This window comes from Corvus cornix, chromosome 2 (assembly GCF_000738735.6).
Source record: "Corvus cornix cornix isolate S_Up_H32 chromosome 2, ASM73873v5, whole genome shotgun sequence".
NCBI lineage: Eukaryota > Metazoa > Chordata > Aves > Passeriformes > Corvidae > Corvus > Corvus cornix.
The window spans coordinates 31,723,267-31,745,654 of NC_046333.1; the positions used below are offsets into that span (position 1 = coordinate 31,723,267).

The 22,388-nt window shown below is 39.3% G+C and overlaps 1 protein-coding gene across 4 annotated transcripts in view; it reads left to right on the top strand.

Moving 5' to 3' along the window:
• The window catches only part of ELMO1 (engulfment and cell motility 1), a 305,196-nt gene that overhangs the window by 137,812 nt on the left and 144,996 nt on the right, over window positions 1-22,388 (top strand). For all 4 annotated transcript variants that reach the window (XM_039548679.1, XM_039548678.1, XM_039548680.1 and 1 more), the window contains 2 exons: window positions 4,358-4,462; window positions 18,747-18,855. In XM_039548679.1, coding sequence (XP_039404613.1) covers window positions 4,358-4,462; window positions 18,747-18,855 — 214 coding nt within the window. The remainder of the gene's footprint in view (window positions 1-4,357; window positions 4,463-18,746; window positions 18,856-22,388) is intronic.

Sequence of the window (22,388 nt, forward strand, 5' to 3'; positions counted from 1 at the left end):
TTCACATTTGCATATTTAAATAGTTACCAAGAGAAAAACAAATCTGCCAGTTCTTGCTTTCATTGATTACATAGAGGTTGAAAATTCCCAAGTCACTGTTATATCTCATTAAGTGGAATGATAGAAGCTGTGTGCATCATCATCATCTCTTTGAATATAGTGCTGCTAAATAAAAAGACAAAAATATTCCCTCATTAAGAATTTTAGCTGACTACCTCTTCACAAATGTTGGTTTTTATAATGTATCATTTTTCCTTATTTGTAATTCTTGTGTAAATGAACAGATGGGAACATTTTGCATGTAAAGATTCCGGTTTATTTAGGGAAGGGGTAAATGGTGAGTCTTCGTGCTTGTTGATACTTCTAGCATAAGTTTATCAATTCATAATTTAATGTAAATCTCACTTTAAAAGTTCCCACTCTTCCTGTCCTGAGTTATTAGGAACAAATATCCATGTATGTACTACTATGGTTTCCTGATTTGATCCAGGGAAAGTTTTTGCAGAGGTGCTGTAGAACCAGGTAGGTGATTGCTTTTCTTCCTACCCCCAGAACAGTGGTTTAGTTTTAAAAGGAAGAAGAAAATGAGTAAGAAAGTAATTGAAGCTGGGAGAAAGAAATTGCTGTCACCAGTGTTATCTTTGTAGACAGATTGTTCCTTTTTCTGTAAAAAAAATGACCAATTTTGAGAGGGTTCATTTTAGAATGACACCATTAAAATTGGATTCTTCTGACATTTGGAAGTTCTTCTGTCATTGGTTTTTTTGCAGTCCTGATTCTTCCCTGGAAACTTCTGACGTGTTTTTGTCATAGCACTTATGGGAGTGAGGCATGGAGAATAGGGTTTCACCTGAGCTGCTTTGGGATTTGGAAAACTGTTAAGGGGTCTAGCACCTTCTTCAAGCTGCTTTCAGGACAAACTAGCATGATTCAGCAACTGATTTACGTGGCTGCACACAGTACCGGTGCAAAATCTGTGATAAGCTGTCAATATCTATCAAGACAGCAATAAATTTGTGTGTTAATGGCCTAGAATTGCAGGGAAATAAGTAGTTCCTTTGCTTCAGCATATTCACGTGGAAGATACTGTTGTTGGGAATAACAGAAGGATTGAGGGGTCCTTATTCCATTAGCAATTACAGACAGTACCCCATTGCTGTGAACAGGCATCTCGGTGTGAGGACACTTTCCTACCACTGAAATCTATACGTGCCCCAGAGGTTGCTGCAGGAGCCAGAAGTAAAACAGTGAAGCCATTCAGGATAGAGAAGAAAGCTTTACACAGCTAGAACTGCATTGGAATGCTAGGTTGTCTGGATGTAATTACTGCACAGGGATTTAGCCAGAATAGCTGTCATATTGTGAAACACGCCGCGTGATTTTTTTAATTTTTTTTTTTTTTAATGGCACAAGCAGACATGATTTTGGTTTTTCATCTTATCAAAAACAATGGTTTTTTTGTTTCCACAGTATCCTATGAAGTTGGCTAACAAATTCTTGATGCTTCTGGTATGTTAACATGTACAGCATAAGAGCAAAAGCTGTTAAATACCATTTAGGTGCTGAAGCTGAAAAATGCAAAGATATTGCTCAGCCTAGTGGAAAAAAATCAAAAATTATCTGAAAAATTGGAGGTAACAAATCTGTCTCATTTGTATTTCTTACTCTTCTCTTTTCATAAAGTGAAAAATGCCATACATTTTGTACTAAACGGATGCAACTAATATGCCTGAAGCACTGTGTTCCATATATTTAATAAATTATATTGTAGGTGGCATGTTTGCCTACTTCTGAATTATTCACTACAGCATTTTAGATAATTTAGCTTTGTATCTCGTTTCTAAACCCACTCTTAATAACTTAATATTTCAACCACAAATATTCATCATGTTAAGGATAATTTTAGGGGGAGGGAGGAAAAAGGAAGGGAACAGTGTCTGACATTCCTTTTGAATTTGAAGAATAATTGAAGGTATTGTATTGTCTCACACATGCCAGAACTGTCTTGTGGATCCTCAGCTATTATCTGCTGGTGTATTTCTAGTTATTTAAATCAACAGCTGAAGATCAAGCCCTAGTTATCCTGGGATCCCACGTGACAGAAACTTTTGAAAAACAGAAACAAACTGAAAATAGCTGGGTTTATAGGCTTGACTTGGAGATAAAGTAAAGGTGATTGAAAGATGGCTTTTCTGATTGAACATAGAACTAGTAGTGATGGTAAGAGACAAAATGAGTCATCCTTACTAAATGTGGTGAGATTCCTCGTGTCCTCACTGGTTTTTGTCAATTTAGAATGGGATAAAGGAAAGAACTGTTCAAGCAACAGTCGCTCAGCCTTTTTATTTGTGTCCTGTTTTTAATTTACCATTGTAAATGCCAGTGAAATGAGTACTAGTATTGTAATATCTGGAGAAATATAGTTGGGTCTTGAAACTCTCTGTGCTTGTCCGGTATTTATCCAAGTGTATCCTACCTGTGCTGTAGCATGGGAGCCAAGACTTTGTGTTCAGCCCTATGCTGTAGTTCTTCCTCAGGACTTGTACTTTATGGCCAAAATGGATGCAATTTCAAATGCATTTGTGCGTCTGCCAGACTCAGCCTCTCTTAAAATGCTTTTTTTGAAATGCTTGAAAATTGTAGGAAGGGCAGTTTTCTCCTCCCAGAAGCTGAAGTCTGTAGGGCTTGTGATGTGTTCGAAGCAGTTTTGTACTGATTTTAAATGTTCTGACTGATAAATGCATCAATGTGGAAGATGAAAGTTGAGTTGGGGAAATAGCCATGAAGGGCTCTTGTCTGTCATTCAGATGAGCAGTGTGGGAAAAAAAAGTTTAAAGGGGAGTTTTTGGAACTTACAACTCAGTAAGACATTGGTTTCCCTTCCTAAATGACAATTACCCTTCTGAAATACCTATTACATAAATCTTTCTATATCAAATCTAGGGTTCCAGGCATCCTCTTGATTCCATAATGAGCCTGTGATTGTTTGGCTTGTACACCAGTACTCCTAAGCTGCAAATGTACAACCAACAGGTTGTGCATGCCATTTTCAGACTAATATATTTGTCTACTTTTGAAGTTGCAGCAGGCATCTTAATGTACAAATTTTGCTTTCTACTATTTTTAATCTTTTATGTGACTGTGAATTATTGACTGGCTAAAAACAATGTATGATACATTTGAAGATAAAATGGACAAAAAAGTGGAATCACTCATTTCTACCACTTTACGGCCTGACAGACTCAACAGAAGGAAAAGTAGTAAAACCCATGCTTTTATCAGTGAGATGGGTGGATCAGACCCTGAACACACTGCAGAAACAGAGTAATGGAAGAAATCTGTGCTGATCTTCGCCAGTTTTCTGGTAGTAAATGCACTTTTAAAGTCCCTGTCAGCTGAGTCTCACAGAATAGAAGTGCCATTGCAAAGCAGACAGGAAAATCTTTCTGTGTCAGAATGATGAGTGGAGCAGGAGACATTGCAAAGGTGATACTGATAAAAGAGCATAGCAGAAGGGAGGCATTTTTTGATGGGGACATATTCCTGGGACTTCTGAGCAGCTTCTTTGGTGTAGCAAGGCAAATTTTCATGTCTAAACCATGAAACTTGTTCAAATGTACGTTTAATTCAATCCAATCAGATAATTAGCTGGGTTAATGAATATTTTGGGCAACTGTAATTCTTCATGTACTGTGTGAAACTGAACATCTGAAATACGTATGTGCATGTGGAAGCTAACGAGCTCTGATTATATTTGGTATGTTCATTCATTAATTCCATAGATGAAATTCATAGGTTCAGAATGTAACAAAAAATGTACCTGAATTCCACAAGATGAATCTGTTTATTTTCATATAAAATTTTATCTGAGGCCCTTTGTGTTCAGGAGTCCACAAGACCCAATAGACTTAATACAGCAATTTAGTGTGGTAGTTTTTTTCTCCTTCTGGTGGTTTATTTTAAATCGTTCTGCAGCTGTTGTATAAATAGGTGTTTTGGTATCTGTTTGCTCAAACATCTGTATTTTTGTGTCCTTTTAGTCTGTAGCACCTCCAAGGTGTCTATCTGCCACGAAAGATGTGGGTGTCTGTGCTTCTAAAGCATTCAGCCTTTGGGAAACTCCATTCCATAGCTGCAGAAGTGAATTACTGACATTCCAACTTCATAGTGTCTGTATTTGGTTTTAGAGTTCTTCGAGGCATGGGCCATTTCCTTGTTAAGAGTTTTCAGCTCAGCAAAAAGAGCTCTGTTGCTGGACATTCTTTGACACAGCAGGCTGCCATGGTGCTCATCAACACTGGGGAACTGATAGCCTTTGTAAAGGTGCTCATTGAGTGATCTTGCTCTCTTTTTGCAGAATCATGTAAACCCAGCGATGGATTTCACGCAGACCCCTCCTGGAATGCTGGCGCTCGACAACATGCTGTACTTTGCTAAACATCACCAGGATGCTTATATTCGGGTAAGGCTTCCTCTTGTCATGGAGGTCTTTGCAGTTGCCTGTTCACAGTGATTATGTCCTATTTACAGCTGACTTTCAAGAGGAGGTTCAAAATCCCCGTATCATTAACAACAAACTCTAGGAAGACAAACCACATGATGCTACAACATGACACGTCTGTAAAAGCTCTGGGAGAAAGCTGTAGATGTGTCTTGTCTGCCATTGCCTTGTCAAATAGTCTAGGTATTACTTTTTGCAAATACTCCTTTTTGCTTAGGCCTGCAAAGAGAAGAGAAATGACCCTGTGCCTTTGTCAGATGCATAATGGATGACCATAAACTAAAGGAGTAATTATGCAGAATTCTCTGACCTGCTTCAAGCCTACCAAAAAACTGACAGGTTTTTTTGTGGAAAGGAGGCTTTGATGATCAAATGCCTTGATAGGTGACTGTGTTGGCAGTGTCTTGAGGGTTAAGATGCTTCCATTAAAACTACTGCTGTAGGTGAGGTAATGCTTGGAGTAAAATATGCATCATGATTCACTTGTATGACCCATTCCTGCCCCCTGCCCACTCCACTTCCTACATCGGTTATTTCAAGGGTAATTAGAGGGGTTATGGGTTGCATCTGTACAAGAAGAGGCATACAACTGGATAATACCTGCCTCCAAAGAGAACAACTTTTCCTGAACTTTATTGCAATCAAGTATTTTCCCAACATAAACCTAGCAAGCACAGATGGGAGTGGAGGAAACTCCAGAAAGTCAATGTCTGGATCTTGTAGGGATGGTTTAAGTCCTCAAGAAAACGCACACATGCAGACCTGCTTAGAGAAGGTTGTGTACACACACCAGTCATTTCCTCTAAAAGTCAAGAGTGAGCTTTTAATATATATTATCATCTGTTTTCTGTTAAAAGTAAATTGGTGTCAAAGCTCTAACAGGTTTGCAAGGGGCCTGCTGAAATCCATGGACAAAATACTAGATGATGAGATTGTAGGATTTGCTCTTTAAATGGATCTTTCTCCTCAGTCTGAATCTAGCAATAACTCTTAAAAAAGGCACTGTGGTAATATGCAATAAAACAGTGCTTATCAATCCTTATAAATCCCTGAAATGAAAGGATATCTCAGGTAATGAACAAAGAACATGTTTTCTGGATAAACTATGCTGAATAGTGTTTTTGTTTATAAAAAGAGAATTGGTTACTGTTTCTCATTAAAATTTTATAAGATCTGGACTATGTTACTTCTTACTTCTTCTGAAAATTGTAAGTTTAGAGAATTAGAGGTAGCCAGTGCTTCCAAATGAGTCAGACACATTTTAAAGAAGCTTGAAAAATTTGAAAGGGGACAGAAATTCTGTTGAAATAGAGCTTTCATTGGCATCTCTCAATTTTTTCTTATTTTTTCATGTTCATGTTGCAAATGCTGTCTTAAAAATTGGATTCAGTGAAGCACGTAATTAGCCACTTTTTGGAAAGGATTTTGCTGCTGGCTCAGCCTTGTTTTTATAATGCAGTATTTTTGCTGCTGCATTACTGAGAATTTTTGTTGTTTTGAGCTGCCTGTTTTTGTTCCTGCATGGTTCCTGTTAGGAGAGTGCCTGAGTGCTTCATGTATTTCCCTCCTGAGAAAGAGTACACATCCACTAGAAGTGCCTTACGGAGGCACTCTCAGATTCAATTGCTTGCCTAAAGCTGCTTTGGGGACTGTAAATGTGCTTTGGGAGTATGTTAGTCTATCCACCACTCTGAGGAGTTCTGCTTAGTGTTTATACAGCATTGCTGGCACAGTAGGAACACCTCTGAGATGATGGTGTTGTGCAACTCTTACAGTGCTGATAGTCTTTGATTGCAAAAGACACCTACTTTCTATCTCTTCATCTCCTTGACTTACTAACAGGTGTACCGTAGTTTCCTGTGGCCCCTGATGTGCCTGTTCCTTTTTCGAGTTCCTTATTTTATATCTAACACTTCCTTTCCTTCATGGCCTTCAGCTCCCAAAGCTCCCACAACACCAATTTGCTCTACTTGTACAGCCTGTTGACCTTGCTTATTTTTTCAGATGTATTTCTACTCCTGTACCCTAATAAAATTCCTCCTGTGGTCAAGCTAAATTTTCCACAGGAAATTGTTAGCTATACAATCAGCTATACATTTGCAGCTTGAAAAACTTGTTTGACAGGAGCTCTTCTCTTTTCCTTGTTGATACTAGGAAATAGTTTGGTTCCTAGGAGGAGAGATTATTTTCAACTTGGCTCTTTGCAGTGCAATTGATTCCTGTGCCATGGGGTTAATTCCTAAGCCCCAGATACTATCTCTGCTATGCAGTAATTAGAAATTGAGGCTGAAAATCAGAGCTGGTTTGGAACGAACTGGGAATATCTGAAGTTTTCCTTGATAGAATGTGGTGTATTAAGCAGAGATGCTATCAGGAAGTCATAATGGTTTCAGTGAGTGTATTGGCAGTGCTGCATTTTAATGGGCAGCACAGTTCCCTGCAGTCTGACCTGTGACTCTAAAGATGCCCCAGCTGCATGACCCTTAGTTCTTGCGTTAATGAAAATAATGGATAAGCAGAAGTTAGGAGAGAATACAGTCAATGGGTAATCTCTTCCCTTTTCAATCCTTGTTCTGCCTCTCATAAGAGATTCTGCATAGAAGTAATTTGCATAATAAATGGATTAGTTGGATTGGAAGGATATCTGAAACTGAAGTGTCCTTTTGGGGGCTGGCAGTGGGGCTTCAAAGACCAGTAGAAAACTAATGTACTTTAGCACACTAAAGTAGGAAGAGTAAATACAATTGCAATTTGTTAAAGAACATGGGTGTGAAAGCACTGGAGCAGATGGGTAACACTGCATCTTGAAAGCAAAAGGCATTTCAGGGTGAAAATATGGGTGGCACACGGTGAAGGAGGAAACAAAAATAACCACACTTTCCCCCCCTGTTTTTTTCTTTTTTACCTCCTTCCCCACAATCCACTTCTTTCATTCACCTTTTTCCCCTTGTGTACTTATTCCTGAAAGTGCAGTAATATGTTTTTTTTATTTGCTGTCTTCCTTCAGATAAACACAGTGTTTATACAAACTTTGAGTTAACAGATCTTGAATCTCAGGGTTTCGTTTGCCGTACGAGATGACTGGAGCCTCCAGTAGAAAGGTTGCTTAGTGAATAGGAAAAAAACATGTTCTCTTTGACTGTGTGGTGTTGTTAGCTATCATTTGGATTTTTAAAAAGTGTCCTATTGAATTAGTTTCCTGTTGAGTTATCTTTTCTTTCTCTTTTAAATTTGTCAGGTGCTATCAGTGACTGATATGCAGCGGGGTTTTTTTTCATGTTGCACTTAAATAATCAATCATTATCATCAGAGGCTTGGCTTTTAAAAGGTGATGACTTAGTATATGGAATGCTTTGATGGAAGCAGTGTTGAATCTCTGCAAGAAATTTTAAAATTTTCCACAGGAAATAATTGGCAGCTTCCCAAGCTCCATAATTATAGGACAGCCAGAGTGTATAATTAAATTTAACAGAGAAGAAAATGATTGGAATAAAGCTTTGTGACAGATAATTTTTTTGTTCTTTAGTAGCAGACAAGTCACATGTTCCCCCAGTTTCAATTTACTCCTTTCCAAAACTACTCCAGCTTCACATTCTACTAATTTTAAAAATAAAACTATAAGTTACCATTGAAGACAGACTTTATTCAGTATAGACATCTTGAAATTTTTCTTACTGATAACTTGTAACAATGTGCCTTTTAATTTTTCTGGAGAAAAAAAATTCTCATTCTAATGAATTTGGTTTTGAATGACTGACAAATTGGTGGCTCGTCTATATTTTTCTTCTGTGTTTCTGACCAGCTATATTGTAGCAGGACTCACTGCTGCTTTGGGGTCAGATTCTGCCTTGAGAAGACACATACTGTGTCTCATCATTTTGTTTAAGCACAAGGGATTGGTGCTTCAGGCAGAAAATGCACATAAAATTAGCAGCTTTGTGTCTGAACATTGGCTGGTCACCTATTTTGGGTTCATTCCAATTGGCTGCCTAAGTTTATGTCCAGTTCTTTGCCCTTTATTAGATTAGCAGACTCTTCATTTGTAGGAAGAAATATCATTTTATTCTAGTCTGAAATTCAAGTCTCATCTGCAGAAGAAGAAGTTTATGCCTGTTCCCACTGATTTTATCTATTTGATGCAAATATTTGTTTGATATTGAATGCAAAATTTTCCATATAAAATATTATCACCAGGGTGGGAAAGCAGTGTTGAAATCCATGCTGAAAATTTTGGTTTATCAATCCCTTGGTGTATTTTATAATGGATCCAATGCTACTACAATTTTGTGAGCGACATGTAAGATACTTAGTGGTATGCTCTTAGATTCTCTGTCCTTGCATTTAAAATTTTTTTTTAAAGTTATTAAAATGTTTCAAATAAAAAACCCAAAATGTGGACTTTGGTTGCACCAAGACTTACTTTGATTACCTGAAAATTAGAAGCTGACTTGGTTTTTGGTCAGTAGTAGAAAATCCCCCTTCCCCTGAATTTGCTGAGCTGGTGATTTGGTTATTCACACAGTTATAATTCAGGGACACTTCTTCCCCAGCAGCTACATTTGGGGAGGCTGAGGAGGGAGCTCTTTTGCATTTGAAGCTTTCAGAAATCAGAGAGGAGGAGCAGGTGCTGTTTGCAAGTGCCAGTGATGCAGGCAGGAAGATTGCTGGCATCCTGCAGAGACCTTTCAGAACTTCAATGGGTTGAGTCACAGTCAGACTGTCTGCCGTATACTTTCTAACCCATGCAGTTGTTGTATAGGAGGCTGCCTACACATCCTTCCGTCAATTCACAAAGTCTCCTCGTGCCTACTCACTCTATCCTGATCAGATACAAAGAGTCCAACATGTAACTTCAGCATTTTCTGAAATAAAATTAAGCTTGATTTCTGCCATAGGGAAAGGGATATAATTTATTTTTGTTCTGTAGAAGGTAGAGAGAAAAGTGAGCTTTTTCACATGAGTCTTCCAGGTGAGCGCGTGAAGGAATGCAGTTTTCTAAGAGACCTAATTGCCTAAGCCAAGTTCCCTCCCTATTAATGTGTTCTTGTCTTTCCTCTGCCAAGCTTTCCATTCTCTGTTCTTACCATCCACTCGGTCTCTAAGGGTCTTTTTGCCTCCCTTTTGTTCCTTCCCAAATATCACACAATGTTTCTCCTTTACATGCCCTGAGGGCCTCCATCACTGGCAGCAGAATTGAGATGGTTCCCTCTGCAGTTCAAGAGGCAAAGTCCTGAAGTGGCTGTTAGCAGCATAAATGCAAAGTTAGCACTGAGGAAGACAATTGTAAGGGAGTCATGGCACTCTATGCACAGCCCTGTGTGGAATGTGCAGGGGGATACATATGGCATCTTATAGTCCTGCATGTGTTCAGATCACTCTCCACCATTCATAGCACACCTAAACTTTCCCAAGTTTATGGAAGCTCTTGTCTAAATGATGTCCTGATCCAAAGAAATTGTTGCAAGTCTAGCAACTGTCTTCAAAAGGTTTTGAATCACACCATGTGTTGCAGCAATAGCCTATAAAGATTGGCCTAGTTTTTGTGGAGCCACAGTCCCTCCACCTGCAAAGCTGAGATGTGGATACATGAGGAGAGAAAACCAGCTCTGGATTGTCAAAGGTTTTCCGGTTTACTCCGTGTCCAGGGCATTTGTGATGTGAGTCTGGCTGCTGATGTGCTGTAAAGGTTGATGTTTTTCTCATATAGCCATACCACAATAATATTAGGGCATCCATAGGGCCTGTTTTACATTATGAAAGAAAAGAAAATTCAAAACTTTGCTATATTCTGCAGATACTGCAGTTTTCTACCTTCTACCTCTGCCATTGGTGAACAAGGTGAGACCTTCAGGAAAAGCATTGCTGCCTTATATTTGTGGGAGGGAGAGGAATACCTGGCTGGTAGTTTTCAAACTGGACCAGTTCAACGCCAAATCCCTCTCACATACCTGTGACTGTGCCAAGTGAAGAGCACATCCTGGTGCTGTTCTGAAGATGAAAGGGCAGCAGACCCTTCTCATCTTGGGCCTTACCATCAAGCTTTACAATTATTTGGTTGGTTCTTCATAGAGTGGCAAAGAAAGGAGGAAGATACAAGACAAACCACTGCATATTTATCTTTAGATGGAAAATAAAAATTAAAATCATGCTTCATGCTAAGGTGTTTGTGTGAGGAATAAAATTTACTGCTAGGTGAGCACCTGCAAAACCATGCATATTTAGCTTGAGATAGTTTGGCACTAAATTTGTTTTAAAAGTATAACTTCATTATAATTTTCCAGAAAAAAACCCAACTTTTGGAAATGTTAAGCCATCTCATGTCAGTGGCTCCTTTCTTCTTATTTTTCAATATCTGTGGAAGGTCTCAACTTTTCTTTCAGATCTTGGTTTAAATTGCAATTCTAGTGTCTTCCAGAGGCAGGCAGAAATAACTGTTGCTTTATTTTAGCTTTGCCAGGAGAAATTTCTATACTGACTCAGGAACATCAAGGAAGAGTGAGATAAGGGAGAGAGGAAGCATGGGAAATTAAAAATACAGCATCAGAGGGGACAGTGCAGAGTGAAGGATGTTGGAAGAAGACTGTTGCTGAAGCACAAGCTACCTTAGGAAGAAAGCAAATTTGGTGATGAGGATGAATGGAAACTGAGTCTGTCTGCAGGAGAGTCTCTTACCCTTCTCAGGAAGCATATCCTAAGGACTTGCTTTTTAAAGTTACCTAAAGCACCTAAACAGGGAATGGTGAAGCCTACTATATGTGATAAGTAGGCTTAGGAAAAAGAAAAGCACTGTCAAGAAAAGGAAGAGAATCCCTGCATTTTCTGGTTATTTAAATGCTGCTTGACCTTTCATTTTGGGTTTAAGGAGGTTTTTATGATCTCTACTAACTAGCTCTCTGAACCTCTTGATATTAACCTGCAGCAAAATGCTACAAAGCTTGTTCTCTATTAAGACAGGATCATTTTACAAAATTGATCTGTGGAAATGCTCCTTTTTAATAGTGCAGCAATATTCGTTGAATTGCCTGCTGTGGGACTTATTAGAAGTATTAATGCAGCTACAGTGGATCTTGCCTTTCAGTTCTGTATTTATTTCCTAATCACAATGAATCTCTGTTTCATTGCCAAGCTCTGATTTTGGCTCAGGGATCTGAGAATTACATCTGCAGTTGCCATGGGCAATATGCTTTGAGACAATTTCATCTTTAATGTGAAGGATTAAGGGACTGGCTAAGCCGATATTTCTTCCCAGTGAAGGAGAAATATTTCTGTCTCATCGTTTCAGCCTCCTGGATTTTGATGAGGAAGTTTTTGGAGATACCTGTCTTCAAAATTTTACCTTTTGTCAGTCATTAACTCTTAGTTGCAGGTATAAGCTTCATTACTGAACCTGATACAGATTTTTAAACCCCTGGTAGTCAAGTGTGGAAAATCCTTCACTTAGTCCACTGCCTTCCTGAGGGTCTATTTTGAGCTCCTGAGGTAGTGACAGACTCAATGAATAATTCAATGGAAAATCATAAAGGCACACTGCCATAAATTTAGAAAATCTTTTTGATTTTGAGGTTGGTGTCTTGTTAGGAGTTTTTTTGCTGCTGGAGAATTTGCATTATTCCTCTGTGATCTTGGCATGATACTTAAATTTACTTGATTTTAAACTCAAAAATAACTTTAAGTATATTTATTTACTTATGTTGCATATTTATATTTTATATATTTATTTTCTTTATTATAAGTTTTATTTATTTTTAGAAAATAAAAATTAGATTTAAAAACAAATTTTTAAATCTATTTTATGGCCAGGCCATGAGTAGATACCTTGTTGAATCTCACAGTTGTCCTCATCCCATCCATCCAGTCTGTCGAGATCCTTCTGCAGAGCCTTCCTACCCTCCAGTAGATCAGCACTCCCATCCACCTTGGCATCATCTGTGAACTGACTGAAGGGGCACTTGATCCCCTCATCCAAATCATTGACAGAGATGTTCAACAGGACTAGGCTCAATAGTGAACCCTGGGGTGCACCACTTGTGACTGGACACCAGCTGGATTTAGTTCCATAGATAGATGGATGCATATAGTAGGTAATTCAAAATAATAAAAACTGTACAGAACTGTATTCTACTACAAATACTGTCTATTTCCGTGCCTTAACAGGCTACAGAGTTGCGTCTGTAGAACTGTCAAGAAAATGGGTAACAACGATTTCTTAAACATTTCACCTCCTTACATTTTTAAAAAGCATTTTTAAACCTCTTCCTTTCTCCTCTCTGCTAGTCAATTCATCTAATTCTTCATTTTCTTTGTATTCTATGCTTCTCTCCTCTCACTCACTTAATCTTTTTTTCTTCCATTTCTGAGCTGCTGTTGTTTTGTTCTTGTTTATTTTTTAAAGAACATCACTCAGACTTTTCCTGCCTGCCCTCTCTTTTCTTTTGTTTTTCTATTGAGATTTTTGTCTGGACTTTTTTGCTTTCCCCTAAAGAAAAAAAAATGCTGTTGTTGAACGTTACACATTATGGTGGATTTTTTTTTGCCTCATGGTAATGGGCAGTATTGATCAAAGGCACAAGAGGAACAGAAGAGGATCTTCAGAATTTAATACTCCTGTACTGTGAGCTCATTTTGGTTTTTTGACTGTATATCATCTAGAGTATTAGAAGCTACTTTTCCATGTTTGACCTACCCAATTCTGTCACTTCGCAAGGACTGAAGAAAGGCAAACCTGGCAGAAGCAGATTCATAGTATCAGAATAAAGGGTAGCCAAGTAGACCAGTGTCAAGATAGTACTGAAGGAAGACAGGATATGAACCAGCAGTGTGCCCAGCTGGCCAAAAAGGCCAATAACATCCTGGCTTGGATCAGCAATAGTGTGGTCAGCAGGACCAGAGCAGTGAACATCCCCCTGTACTCAACAGTAGTGAGGCCACACCTTGAATCCTGTGTTCAGTTTTGAGCACCTCACTACAAGAAGGGCATGGAGGTGCTGGAGCGTGTCCAGAGAAGGGCAACAGAGTCGGGGAAGGGTCTGGAGAACAAGTTCTATGAGGAACAGCTGAGGGAGCTGGGAGTGTTTAACCTGGAGAAAAGGAGGCTCAGGGGTGACCTTATTGCTCTCTACAACTGCCTGAAAGGCGGTTGTACCAAGGTAGGAGTTGTTCTCCTCTCACAAGGAAGAACCAATTGGACAAGAGGAAATGGCCTCAAGTTGTGCTAGGGGAGGTTTAGGTTGGATAATAGGAAAAATTTCATCTTGGGAAGTGTTGTCAACAATTGAAACAGGCTGCCCAGGGGAGTGGTTGAGTCACCATCCCTGGTGGTATTTAAAAGGCATGTAGATGAGACACTGAGAGACATGGCTTAGTGTCATAGGTTAGGAAGCATAGTCCCGGAAGAGATGTCCTTGCTGAGGGGTGCTTACAGCTTCCTCTGGGAACTGACAGAACCTATCAGCTGGCCAGTTTTGAATATGGACAATTCTTTAAGCCACTTAAAGTTGTGACCGCCTCTGTGATCCACACTTAAGAATAGACAAACTCCCCCCCCAGGCCCTCTCTCGTTTCCGGTGCTGGGACAGGTGGCTGCAGGCCCCATGTGGGGGCCAGCGGGCCCAGCCAGGCCCTGCTCTGGCCAGGCCGGGCCAGGCCCCGGCTCCAGGATGACCCCCCCAGCAGGGCTGTGGGCAGCCAGAGCGGCTCGGAACCCCCCCCACCTCCACTGCGGCCAAGATTTCAGCAAAGCGGCACCTCTGTCCGGCAGAGGCCAGGTGACCAACAGCGATAAGCCACACAGCTGCAAGGCCTAGGTGAGATTAACCCTTTTATTGCTGTGAAGAGCTGAAACCTGAGGGAAGAGAAAGAGGAGATGATTAAAGCTGAAATTCTGTTGTGAAGCTATGATATATCAGAGTATCCCGTTGTAATTTCATGAAGATCTGGGGGGTGGAGTGTTCAACTCGTAAGCAAAAGCACCTGCGCTGAGATAGGCAGATGCTGACGCAGCTGTAATTTCATGAGAAGTTTGGACAGGGAGAGATGAACCAGATGAGGACTTTTGCTCCAAATGGGAAAGGAGAAAACCTCAGTCCCTAGAGATGAACCAGATGAGGACTTTTGCTCCAAACGGGAAAGGAGAAAACCTCAGTTCCTAGAGATGGACCAGATGAGGACTTTTGCTCTAAATGGGATAGGAGAAAACCTCAGTTCCTAGAGATCCTCCAGAGATAGTCCTAACGATGAAGATGAGGAAGACCCTTTGCTCCCAGGGAAGGAGAAGGGCCTCTGTTTTTTGTTTCTGAACAGCTCAACCTTAAAATTGTACCCCAAAAACTTCAAGAGTGGACCCTCGAAAGCAGTTGCGGGAAAAGCTGCAAGTCGGGGGAAAGGACTCACACGCAGGCAGAGAGACTCCTCTTCCTAAATGGACTGAACAATATTTGGAAGTGGGCGGCTGTCTCGTTGTGATAATGGTTTCATAGCATGAGCAAGAAGAGACTTCTCTTTCTAAATGGACTGAACAAGGTTATTATGGCAGTGGTAAACAGACTGAACATCTTAAGGGTTGTCTTTTTACATTGTCAGTGGAAGAAAGGAGGAAGGTGGGGGGAGGAGGAGAGCTCTGAAGGTGTGGTATAACTTTTTTTCCCCTTCTTTTAGGTCTGTTAATAAACTTCTTCATATTCTTTCAAGTTTGGTGCCTGCTTTGCATTTCTCCTAATTCTTATCTCACAGCAGATAAACAAACAGTAATGAGTATTTTGGACCAAACCACTACACTTAGTTAGTGGTGGACTTAGCAATGCTAAGTTAATGGTTGGACTGGATAATATTAAAGGTCCTTTCCAACCTAAATGATTCTGTGGTGCCAGGAGTTCTACTGCAATGTCCATGGTCTCTGCTTTTAAATATTTATTTTCCCCAAGCAAAATTTCATCACTGTAGCTGCTGATTGTGAAATGTCTGGTGGATCCACTCACTGTGGATTTGTGATGGGGAGGAGGAGGAAGATAATGGGGTGGAGCACTTAATGAGCATTAATGATAGACCTCCATTTAAAGGAAGCTTGTGTGGGCTTGCAACTTCCTCGCTACTTTCCTTCCAATGGTAAAATAACTGTTGTGATAGAAACGTGACTCAAGCCAGGAGTATGCTCTATAGATACAAAAAAGTATTTTCTGTCTTGAGCTGTGTATTATGTTTCTTTTCCTGGCATTGTTTTCACCAGTTTATGAAGTGAACATGTCCATTCCCTTCTTATATCTCCTCTGTAACCAGAGTGATAAAGGAAATAACATTAAAATCATGCCCTTATCAGCTCTATTTATAGCATTTTATTTTGGAACAGGATATGAGTCGTGATGTCGTGAAAAGAGTACTACAAATATAATAATGAATGTTGTAAATCTGTTGCCAAGACTAGGAATGTTTTTTTTTCTGGATATTTATAAGAACCTATTTTTTTTCTTTCCCTTTTTACTGTTGCTGTTTCTTGCAGAAGATCCATATCTGTCAAATTTGCTTACAGATATTTAGATGCAGTAAAGGGCTGTCCATCTTCCTTTCTTAAAGAAATGTAACATGGCAGCACTGCTTTATTTTGTACAGCAAATGCTAAAAAAACTGATGCTTGTAGAGACTGTGTCTGAGGATCATTTCAAGACTGCTTTACATATTGATTACTCAAATTGCCATTTAATTTGCTGTATAGCAATACACAGTGCCTTAACTATTTCTCTGGCATTCTTATTGATTGCTGTAATTCTGTCTTACATTATATGCATATATGGTGTCACCATTAAATATTTATGTGCTCATGAAATGTTAATATGTTGGGTTAATGTGAGATTCAACAAAGTGCATTTGCCAGAAGCGAGCAGGAATACATCCCAATGCTTCCCTTTCCCTCCCCCTTGCCCTTTCAATTTGCCTCTCCATTGATTTTATTACCAGTGTTTCTCTGCTGTATCTAAACCTGTGTCGAAGCAACCCCCTGCTCCAGTATGCAGATTTTATGTTTTATTATGTGAGAGATAAAACAGGGTAATAAAAAGAACAAGAGAAGTGATCTTAGGGAGGTATTGAGACACACAGCTTTCTATGGTGTTTGAGCTACTCTGTCATTGCTGCTGCTTTTGGGTGTAGAACTGTAGCACTATCCTCCATGAGAGAGACTGAAGCAGGATGACTCATCCAGAATATAAAGTCATATTCACATGTTTCTTGAACAGTGGCTGCAGCAACGTAAAACAAAAATAGCAGGGGTGTTTCTCTGATTTACTGTTACCCAGAGATGACATGGAGCAATTACGTGTCATTTAAACCAAAACTTTTAGAAGGAAAAGTCCTCTTGGCAGACTCTGGAACATGACTGTAATATTGGAAAAGACCAGTAAAAATTCGTGGTGGTAAAGTATGTATCATATCCCTAATGACACTTCTGTGGGAAGTGTAAGCAAGCAAAGGAAACATCACCACCACTGGAAAACAAAACCAAGAAAGAGATCATGCTTTCTCATAACACAGACAGCATCTATCCTTTTACATCCCTGCGTGATGGGTTGGGAGCAGCTAGAGGCTGCCCTTTGTACAGCAGGACTAAAACAGATGCTTGGTGAAGGGACTTTGGCATGTTGTGTGAAGCACATAACTTTCCTGCTTGCCATAGGGTTTTCACTCTTTTCCCACTTGTAACAGCTTCACAGGAAAGGCTTCTAGACCTAAACAGTCAAAACCAAGATCTGGGGAGTGAGGGAAAAGTTTCAGTGGTATCCAGCACTGAACTGCTCCTCCCCTCCTACCTTTCCTCCTGGTTTTAGGTAAAATTCCAGCCTTGAAGCCCTTTGCAAAGCTTTCTTTTCTGTAAAAATTGAAAAATTTAAAACAAACAAGTAAAAGCTGCAAACAAGTCCACAATCAACAAAAACAAGCCAAACAAACAAAAACCATGGTGAAGATGGGAGCTAACGAGACAGAAGGAATGCAGAGCAGAGAGCAGTGTCTAAACACCTGTTTGTGAGAAAAATTTAGAGATCCTCTGGGATTCTCTGGTGCTTGGCAAAATCTCTTACCTTTGAAATTCATTTCAAAGGCTACACACCAACTGTTTAGGATGTGGTTTTTGTTTTTGTAAAGTGACAAAGTTTGTTCTGCAAAGAAAATTCTTACTGCAAATTTTTTTTGACCATTTCATTTTTTTCCAGCACCTATTTTGCTCTTTTTTCAGGCTCAGTGAAAACGCTTCAGTGAAATCTATAGTATTTTTATAACTTTCTATTTCTTATTTAGTTGTAGTGCCAGGGAAGACTTTATCTCAACTGTATCAGATATGGCAGAACTTAACGGGTATAAAAATGTGGAAGGAGTTATTTTCTCCCATTTATTTTACAGTGCCACTCAATAGAGAATGCAAAGGCTCTCCTTCAGTCTTTTTTGTAGCATTCATGGGCTTGATACAAGAGTGTTATTTCCCTGAAATGTTTTACAGGTGCACACAAATTCTTTTCATAATAGAGAGAACGCAGACATTTTCTTCCTTTGTGAGCTTATGTTTGATTTTAACAATTGAGCCTTCTTTGAAGACTGAATCCAACTATGAAAATTCTGTCTCAGTTTGGTTTTATTGATCCTTCTAGGTGTGTTCATGCCTATCAATAATTTTGCCTAATTTCCTTTAACCAGCACATTTAAAAGGAAACTATTTCTTTCTCTTTGGCTTCTACTTCAGTTTCTCCAAGCCATGGGTGGTGCAGCAACATTGCATAGCAATGGCAAAACTTCCCAGTTGGTCATGGAGCAGCATTGCTTCTGTGCTGCTGACTGCCTCAGACACAGAATCGTAGAATGGCTTGGAAGGATCCTCAGAAATCATCTAGTTCCAACCTCTCTGGGCAAGCAAACCTTCCACTAGACCAGGTTACACAAAGCCCCATCCAGCCTGGCCTTGAATATTTCTAGGGATGGGGCATCCACACGTTCTCTAAGTAACCTGTTTCAGTGCCTCACCACCCTCACAGTAAAGAATTTCTTCCTAATATCTCATCTAAACCTACTCTCTTTCAGTTTGAAGCCAGGACATAAATGACATAGGTCATTTAACTGTGGAAGAGACATGAAAATACATTTTCCAAAATTCCACATACAGTTTCGTAAACTCAGACTGGTATGTCTTGTAAACATTGGATGTGGAGAACGGTGTTGCAACTCACGGGTTCTTCAAACTGATTATTTTCCATTTTGATTCCACCTTCAGATTGTCCTGGAGAACAGCAGTCGAGAAGACAAGCACGAGTGCCCATTTGGCCGAAGCAGCATTGAGCTGACAAAGATGCTGTGTGAAATTCTGAAAGTAGGAGAGCTACGTAAGTTGATCTGTTTGGCGTCTAAGAACCGTGGAGTGAGTTCAGTGACACCTGAGTTTTTTCAGTGCAAGAATTTTCTTTCAAGAAGCACTTCTTGGTGTAGTTGCACATTGAACACTGGCACTCAGAATGACTATGTCTGTTTTCTTTCTCTTACTAGTTTGTGGCATAGCAGGGATGAGGGTGGAAGAGGGGAAATGGGCACCTATTCTTTGACTCTCTTCTATAAGAAGCAGGGAAGCTGCACAATTTCTAGAGGAGTCAGTTCCCCATCGGGTGATTCAGTGTAGGAGACTTTATGGTTGTTTCATTCCACAACCTTGGCCGTAGCTTGGTTTTATATAAGTATCATGGTCATTCTTTGTGGGATTGCTCATCTAAACTGACACATCTCATTTTCTCTTAGATATCTGAAGCTCTATTTAACTATCAGGTGCTAGATGTATCATTTACTCTACAAGTGTGATATGAAATCCTGTATTTTAATACAGAGTAAACAAGCTGTCTTTGGCTTCAATTGCAGTCCTTTGACAAATCGTTAGATACTATCAAACAGAAGAGCATGTCTGTATCTTCATTAGTCTAGAGTGTTGGTGTTTATCAATATGTATAAACTTCAGTTACCCATCAGTAATTTTGGATCCAGCTGCCATCTGTTTTGGCAAGCTTTACCAACAAGTTTTGTTTTCTCCTTGCAGAAGCAGGGGGCACAACTGAGATGCTTTACTTCCCTCAGAGACATCTTCCTTTCGAATTTTTTTCACTTTATAAAGATCTTTTTCTTTTATCTTTACACCCAAGTCCATGAAATGTAATGAGAGAAGAGCAATGTAAAAGGCAGCAAGAGAGCCCATAAGTATCATTGTTCCTAGTACCTCTGCAACAGGCATCAAAAGCTGTTTTAAAAGTATGATTTGGCTGTTGATACACTTGAACTTTTTAAATGTAATGTCTTGAGAGAATTTATTGACCAAAGGAAAAATCTGTCTCTGTGCAATGGTCCAGGATAAAACCTGTGTATTTCTTGCAGCTTCCAAACTTATATTTGTGTTTGACAGACCCAGATAAATGAGATAATATTGGCTTTTGAATACCATCCTAAGTAAATCAGAGTTATTAAGGACCACATTCACTATGTCTATAAATAAAGAGTTTAGCAACTATTTTAGATGTTTGGCAATGATAGTGTGTTGTATAAGGTTCAGACTGTAGCAGACACGACTCTTTAAAATAACCTTACTGCTGCAGTTGAGGTGTCTAATGCTAAATCACGCATGACAGATCTGTCTGAATTTTTCTGCTGGTAGATGTAGGAGGGACATATGATCTCAACAAAGCTGTAAGCCTACTTGAAATAAGTGCTAAAGATCAATTTTATTTTTACAAATGCACAGAAAAATATCTGAAATCCAAAGAACAGCTTTGTACATGGTGTTTTAATGCATGTCCCATCACTCCATGGGACTTTCACTGGAATTTGTTGCTAAGAAAGATTATTGGTCTAGAGGTTAGCCAGGTGTCTCAGATTTCCTTCTTGCTGTATCATAAGTCATTTGATAAATAAACTTCTTTTATTGCCACAGACAGGTTTGTCATCTGTATGCAGGAGGCTGTATGTACATGATTTGCCATGTATGGTACTGCTTGTCCTGATTGCTTGTGACTTCTGAAGATAGCTCCTTTCATGTTTTAACTTCTTCCTTATCTGTTTTTTTTTAAAGTGGGGACTGTGAATAAAATAAGAGGATTTGGAGCTCAGTTACCATATGTAGAAAATATCTTAGTTTTAAGAACAACTGAATTGTTATATTTTAAATCTGTTTTTGTTTTGTTTGTGGGTTGGTTGTTTGGTTTTTGTTGGGTGGGGGGGGGATGTGGTTTTCATTTGGTTTTTTGTTGTTGTTGTTGTTAGAGTAGCTCTATGGTTTGGAAGTGTGGGGTTAGAAAGAAAACTGAAAAGTTCCCTGAGGATGATTCTACCTAAGGGGTGTTACCTGCTAGTGTTCAGAAGCCACTTGTTTTGGTGTTACTGGGGCTGCAAGTCTCTGGCATGCTTTGTGTGCTGATGTGCATCAGGCTCCTGTGGTGGTCATTTAGAGGTGTGGGATGTTGTAAATGTTATGATGCTAAGGAGGAGTGTACTGGTGCTTCTGTTGATAGAAACCAGATGTAGCACAACTGACTTCTGTAAAGTCATGCTGATCTACACCCACAGAACATCTGTCTCTGGATGCAGCAATAGGACTGTGTCATGGCCTTATATTCACAGGGGACAGAGCTAAGGTTACTTCTAACTCATCTTGACAATTCACCTGTTCACCAGTGTATTTCCTTAATGGTTTTGTTTATGTGGAACTCTAATTGTCATTTTAGAAGACTGTAATAAAATGCACCTTTAAAATAATGTCCCTAAAATAGAGTTCTTGGAAATGGCTGTCACAGATGCACATCTTAAATGACCTGTGACCAGCAGTATATTTTGATAAGAAATGCAAACTAGAACTGACATCTCAGGAGAATGTACATTCATGTTTAATCTTCACTCAAGATTAAATTCTGTATTACTGAATAGGATTGGACATCTTAAAAATCGGTAGTTATAGTTCAGGGCAAAGATGTCCCCATTAATTTGTATATGGTAGGTTTCAAAATATGTATTTAAGGCTGCCCATGTTTCTCCAGATACTCAAAACTCACCATTATTGCATTGCAACACAGAACTTTTTTTCCTAACAGTTTTTGAATTGTATAATTTAAAAGCCACAATAAATGACCTTTTGCTCATGAAATATTCAGCAGTAGAAACTTTTTTAAAGTGCAGAGTAGAAAAAAGCTGCTAGACTGTCCATTATTTATGAAGAGCACTTTAATGCTGATTATATTCCCTGCGCTCTGCTGTATTAAATACCCTTGGGCAACAAGAAGACATTTTGCCATTTCTTTTTGGTCTTCTCAAGCGCACATTCATCCCAGCAAGAACTCACAAGACAGCGTTAAAGGCATGCCATTCTACTTTTGTATGTCCACAAGTCAAGGTTTTGGACTTCTTAATTCTTTGACTTTGTCCGTGACTTGAAAATTCATCTCTTTTTCAGCAAAGCATTTAAGTGTATGTTTAGATCCTGTGTAAATAGAGAAAGCTCAAGTGCAAACTGTGAGTTGAGCATATGGTAACTGCTTTACAGAGGTGGACTTGCAGAGTAGAGGAGGTAAAACTTAAGAGGAAGGTTGGTGTAGTGTTTTAGTAACATGGAAGCTCGAATGCAACATATCCATAAGCCTCGTCACTAAAACTTCTGAATCAGGAAAGAGTGGGATATTTAACTATAAATTTTTTAATCTTGTGCTACTGTTGCTGTTAAAAAGGCATTGAATAGAATGTCTTCAATGAGTACTTGCCCAGGCACTCATCTTAGCAAACTCTATAGTAATTCTGATTTCTGCAGTAATAGCTTCCTTTGTATATCTTGGTTAACAAGAGGATTTTCTTTTTGTCCTCTGTGTCGTGGAGATGACATCAGACAGGAACACAG